The sequence below is a fragment of the Girardinichthys multiradiatus genome, chromosome 12 (genome assembly GCF_021462225.1).
Source record: "Girardinichthys multiradiatus isolate DD_20200921_A chromosome 12, DD_fGirMul_XY1, whole genome shotgun sequence".
Taxonomy (NCBI): domain Eukaryota; kingdom Metazoa; phylum Chordata; class Actinopteri; order Cyprinodontiformes; family Goodeidae; genus Girardinichthys; species Girardinichthys multiradiatus.
The window spans coordinates 39,668,399-39,674,398 of record NC_061805.1 but is presented as its reverse complement, the minus strand read 5'-3'; the positions used below and the strand labels follow the sequence as shown (position 1 = coordinate 39,674,398).

The following is a 6,000-nucleotide window of genomic DNA, read 5'->3' as shown; positions in this document are numbered from 1 at the left end:
TTGTGTATTAGAGCTTAATTTATAGAATAATAAATTTACTAGAAACAAATACATTTTTTGGAAAAAAAAAAAGCTCTGATTACAATCTGCAAAAGCATAAAGAAAAGAATCAGGATTGTTTTTTAATCAAGTCATTGCTACACCTACGAGGAATTTTCATCTAAAATTTGATGCAGAGAAATAGCACACAGGTAGCGCAACAAACACTGAACAGGCATTTTAGACCGTGTATTAACACATACATAACAAGATTGTGCATGATGTGGCAGCTAGGTGGACAGGGTCCAAACCAGTGTGCAAAGAATTGTAAAAGTGTGCAAACAGTTAAAGAGTCCGTGAAGTGCAGCAATCATTGTTTTATCTTTATAGTGGATGACAGGGCTGCTCTGCATAAGGATTTTATTGGATAAACTAAATACATGTGAAAATAATTTAAAAAGTAAACAGGTTTTTCAACACTTTATGAAATAACTAACCAGATATGAAAATATTGCTTTATAATTTGCATTTATTGTATGTCAAAGGCATATATAATTAGTTTTGTTTGTATTTAATATTTCATAGACCTGTGTTGCAGAACATCATTACTTTATTTCTGTTTGTCAGCCTTAACACTACACTAGCTACAAGGCTGTTTGCAGTTGTGTTGTTTATTACTGACCCATAGTGATCTTTTCAGAATGTTGATGACTGACTGTCCATGTAGCACAACAAATAATTAAATAAAAAAAAACTAAAGTTATGGTGAATGATTGTTATTATAAATTCATATATTCCACAGATTTAATAATGTATTTAATAAATATATTTAGATCAAAGCATATTTATGTATTTGTTAAAGTACAACTGCAAACGTTTATAACTTTTTTTGTTTAGGTTATGTATTTGGAGTAACTGTAAATGTTAAATTTGCATATTTGTCTTTGCATGTTACAAGATTTATGAGTCGTCAGACTAGTAACCTTACTTTATTTTTCCATTTGATCTTAATACAATGACCAATTTTAAATTCTAGGTGTAAACTCAACTCAGGGTGATTTAATTGATAAGACCAACAGGAAGTTATTGTTGTCCTGACCAATCACAGGGAGCGACCGGAGCTAGAGAGGAGATGTTTTCCCCAGCACCCTATAGCCATATTAGCCCAGTGAAGTAACCTGGAGCTGGCCAGCGATCTGCACCTTACCGGCGGAGTCAAACAGCCACTGGAGACGTGTTGTTTTATATTTTTACTACATGCCAAAACCGCTAATGAACTGACTAACATAACGTGTGGGACACATCAGCGGAAATGTGTAATAGGCTACACTGGCCACCAAGGACCTACCTGGCTGCCCAATCTATCAACTGACAGCTGTCACCTAGCTTCTTATCTTGGGAGCTAGCTAGGTGAGCTAACGGCTAACTGGGGATTTTTTTAGGCTAACAGCCAGGCTCATTCAGACAACCGGTGTTGGCGTCGGTTCGGACAGAAGAACTATGACTTCTTGAACATTTGACTCCGCCTGTTGGTCAAACCATGAGTTAGCAGAGGGGCTTCAGGCAGCAGTGTTTAGCATTATTTCAAGCTAGTTCAGCTAGGGTTTTTTAGCTTCAGGATAGCTTACTGCTTTCATTCAGTTATTAAAAAGCTTCTGCTGAAAGAACAACACCGGTTCATTGGTGGATAGGGACTGACTATAACTTGCTGAGGTCGTTGTTTCGACACTGAACCATTTTTGGACTTGGGCCGACTCTGGATAGCATCTGGGTGAAATGAAGAAATTTTTTGACTCTCGACGGGACTTTGCGGGCTCTGGGCCTGGTTCGGGAGCAGGCGGAGGAGGCACTGGTTCTGGTGGCGGCGGGAGCTTTATTGGACGGGTCTTCAGCATCGGAAGATATCAAGTGACTGTCGAGGAAATTGTTGCCGAAGGTGAACTACGTGTCACTTAATTATTGTTGATTCATTATCTGAAATGTAAATTCAACAGACTGACTATCTTTTGTAGTTCGTTTGGTTGCTGCCCTGCTTCTTGTGTGATGGTCTGAACAGTTGAATCAGGAGCATTTGGTTGGGTAGCCATACTTTCAGGTGGTTCAGTAACCAGTATTTAAACTGTCTCACCTGTATAACCTTCCGAAATTGACTTGAGGACTGAGAAGAACATGGAAACATGGTTTTCTTGACATTGTGGTGACCGGATACTAAAATCACTGTCAACCACTATTAAACAGTTAATATCTAATATTCCAAAGTGGCTAATGGTTTGTAAGAAAAAGAAAAAAAAAAAAAAAAGATTGCAACTTTTAGGGTAGTCTTAACCTTGGCACAGTTAACCAAGCTTGGAAAGATATACCATGTTCTCTGTGGCTGTTTGTCTTTGCCATGCTTTGTTAGCTCAGAGTGCCTGTGACTAAATAATAAATGAAAAAAGACTGATTAATTTATTAGTACCCTCCTGTAGAAAAGGCCTGTCTGTTTGGACACTGTGTGGTTTTCTGAACATTTCCTTTAACAGTCAGTGTTTGGTGTGCTTTTCTAGATTTCTCATTTATTAACGCAGTATTTTTTAGTCACACAGCTTCTCTGCCCTTTCCTGTTTTAGACCTTATTACTTCTGGTAACATTAATATATGTGCACCTAGTTATCACATTGGTGTATCAGTACCTCCTCCTGATAACAATTTGTTATTTGGCTATGAGGAAATCTTTTTTTTTTTTTTTTACTACAAGGCAGGACAGTTTTTCATGCTCAGTTTATCTATGGGGCTGTTTTTGGCAGTATGTACAGTGGCATGTTCTTGTTTGTAAACAGTATAGTAATTGAAAGGGCGTTTGATATCTATTAGTCCAAACCCAAGACTGTATTCACTGGAATTCCATACTATTAGTGCCAAATTGTAATTGATAACTTCGAGATGTGTAATAAGGCGCTTGAAGGTCTTTGCAACTGTGCAAACTTATTGTGCTAGATTGTTATCTAGATTTATTGTGCTTTTACACATTTAAACATGGATTCGCTGGAGCACATGTGCAGGAGATTGAATGGTATTATCCTGACAATCAGTTACGTCAGGAGGTTAGTGGCTATTTCTAGAAGTACTTATTAGTCACACAGTCTACTGTAAATATAGACCTTTGCTAAATGTAGCTTAAGAAGCCTTTGCAATCCTTCTAATTTTCAACATCCATCTAAGATTGGATTACCAAGACAGCAGTGGTTCAACTGTCATTACTCTTGACCACACACACACACACACACAGCCACACATCATCAGTAAGTAGTAGAGCTGCACAATATAGTGCAAATATATTTACACCATGGTATCAGTCTTTTATTAATGGTGCAAATGATTATTTGAAATGCATTAATGCTTTCATGAGCTCAAACGTTGAATGGGAAGGTAATTTAAATTTTTTTGGATGGTCTCACACCTGTAGAGGTCCAAATTATACACTGATATTAGTGCCCAAGATAGTAAAAGTCATAGAAATTGTTGGAAGCACAGACAGAGAGGAGGGGATAATGTACGTTTATCATAACTGATACTGTCATTACAATGTTTAACAAAAATATCAGTATCACATGAAATTCTAATACTGTGCAGTAAATACCCTTCAGTTTTTTGTTACATGTATACGAAAGTACACTTTAGAAACTTCTAAAATATTCTTTGTCGTTCCTATGGTGGAAGCAGATAGCCCAACTAATTATCCGGCTAGTATCTGCTTGATATACTTTTTACTTTATAAAGAGCAGAATGACAAAAAGGTATAATAATGTGCAATGAACTGAAAATTAGCAGGTATTTAAGTCTACAAATTTGATTAAGTCCAAAAATCAATATACTAATCATATGATGCAGAAAGCATTATAGCTGTGACAATAATAATTTAGTAGTAATTAGATATTATGAGTATCGTCAGACTCCTGTCCCTGCCCAGGCCTAGTTGCATATTGTGACATATGTTATTACTCTTCCCAGTTCTCAACACCTTCTTTGATGATCTTGAGCTCTTGATGAGTTTTCCGCACCTTTCCTTGAAATTTCCTGTCACTGAATTCAGAATAATGACCCTCAAAGTGTTACAGAGTACTAACTTACACAAAGCGGTGCAGCTAGAAGGTTAATAAAATGCTCTTGGTTTCTATTCCCCCAATTTCTGTAACAGTACAGATGGCTGAAATGTAGCTTCATGCTGTGCTGATCAAACAAGAGGATGTCTGGTCACCTGGAAGAGTCTTGGTTTTGTGCTGCCAGATGGATGAGTCAGTGTTGGGGATGGATTTTCCATAAACTGTGTGAAGGAAAAAGTATTCTGAAGCTCTAAAGTTACAACAAATGTGTTAAATGTATCATTAAAGCTGCTTTCATGTCTTGGACTTGAAATTATTGGAATCCCAGTCTGAGACAGAATTGGAGAGTTGAAATTAACTCAGCCATATCTGAACTTAATGCTCAAAGAAGTCTGATCCATGGAGGTCTCGCAACGTATGCCTCTTTTCCACTGGCCCGATTTGGCCTTATTTGACTCCACTCGGCTCATTTTGCGTTCCATCACAGTTTTTTCTGTACCAGTACCTACTTTTTTGTTCCCTGGTCCTGAGTAGGTCCAACTGGGACTGAGTTGGAACTAGAGGTCCTTCTCAAAATATTAGCATATTGTGATAAAGTTCATTATTTTCCATAATGTCATGATGAAAATTTAACATTCATATATTTTAGATTCATTGCACACTAACTGAAATATTTCAGGTCTTTTATTGTCTTAATACGGATGATTTTGGCATCCAGCTCATGAAAACCCAAAATTCCTATCTCACAAAATTAGCATATTTCATCCGACCAATAAAAGAAAAGTGTTTTTAATACAAAAAACGTCAACCTTCAAATAATCATGTACAGTTATGCACTCAATACTTTGTCGGGAATCCTTTTGCAGAAATGACTGCTTCAATGCGGCGTGGCATGGAGGCAATCAGCCTGTGGCACTGCTGAGGTCTTATGGAGGCCCAGGATGCTTCGATAGCGGCCTTTAGCTCATCCAGAGTGTTGGGTCTTGAGTCTCTCAACGTTCTCTTCACAATATCCCACAGATTCTCTATGGGGTTCAGGTCAGGAGAGTTGGCAGGCCAATTGAGCACAGTGATACCATGGTCAGTAAACCATTTACCAGTGGTTTTGGCACTGTGAGCAGGTGCCAGGTCGTGCTGAAAAATGAAATCTTCATCTCCATAAAGCTTTTCAGCAGATGGAAGCATGAAGTGCTCCAAAATCTCCTGATAGCTAGCTGCATTGACCCTGCCCTTAATAAAACACAGTGGACCAACACTTTAGGTTCATAGCTCGTTTAGAGACCCTTTTAATGATATGCTAATTTTGTGAGATAGGAATTTTGGGTTTTCATGAGCTGTATGCCAAAATCATCCGTATTAAGACAATAAAAGACCTGAAATATTTCAGTTAGTGTGCTATGAATCTAAAATATATGAATGTTAAATTTTCATCATTACATTATAGAAAATAATGAACTTTATCATAATATGCTAATATTTTGAGAAGGACCTGTTTTTACTTTGGAGATGACCAATGCTGATTGGTTAAAAGAAAGATTCAGCTTCTAAAATGGCGTATTAAAAAATTGTGACTGACCTCAGAATTTCTCAGAAGGATGGCTGTTGTGCTTCTTGACTGTGTGTGTGATTAAGTACTGACAGTTCACACAGAACATCTAATATATCTACCACAACCTCATGAGAAGCCTGGAGGACATTCAAACAGTCTGTGCTGTACGTCTCTTGTGCATAACTCTGCACAGGAGGCGATGGTTTCCTTTATCAGACTGGTTTTTAAACATTTGATTTAGACCGATCACTGGCTGAACCTGAAAGGTTGATTTTGCTGTATTCAATGAATGTCTTTATGGAGTTGTGCCAAAACCCAGGATCATATTTTAGAAAGGGATAAGGAGCTCCAAAGCAAGTGCCTCCCTAGCTGTGGGTTATTGGACCGTGG

General features: G+C 37.7%; 1 protein-coding gene across 8 annotated transcripts in view; it reads left to right on the top strand.

The window, feature by feature from the left end:
• The first annotated feature begins 1,106 nt into the window (after window positions 1–1,106).
• Window positions 1,107–6,000, top strand: part of LOC124877647 (AP2-associated protein kinase 1-like) — a 30,967-nt gene continuing 26,073 nt past the window's right edge. For 7 of the 8 annotated variants that reach the window (XM_047381015.1, XM_047381012.1, XM_047381018.1 and 4 more), the window contains exon 1: window positions 1,107–1,915. In XM_047381015.1, the coding sequence (XP_047236971.1) occupies window positions 1,756–1,915 (160 nt within the window). In that variant the 5' untranslated portion in view covers window positions 1,107–1,755. The remainder of the gene's footprint in view (window positions 1,916–6,000) is intronic. The other variant, XM_047381016.1, reaches the window with a different exon arrangement.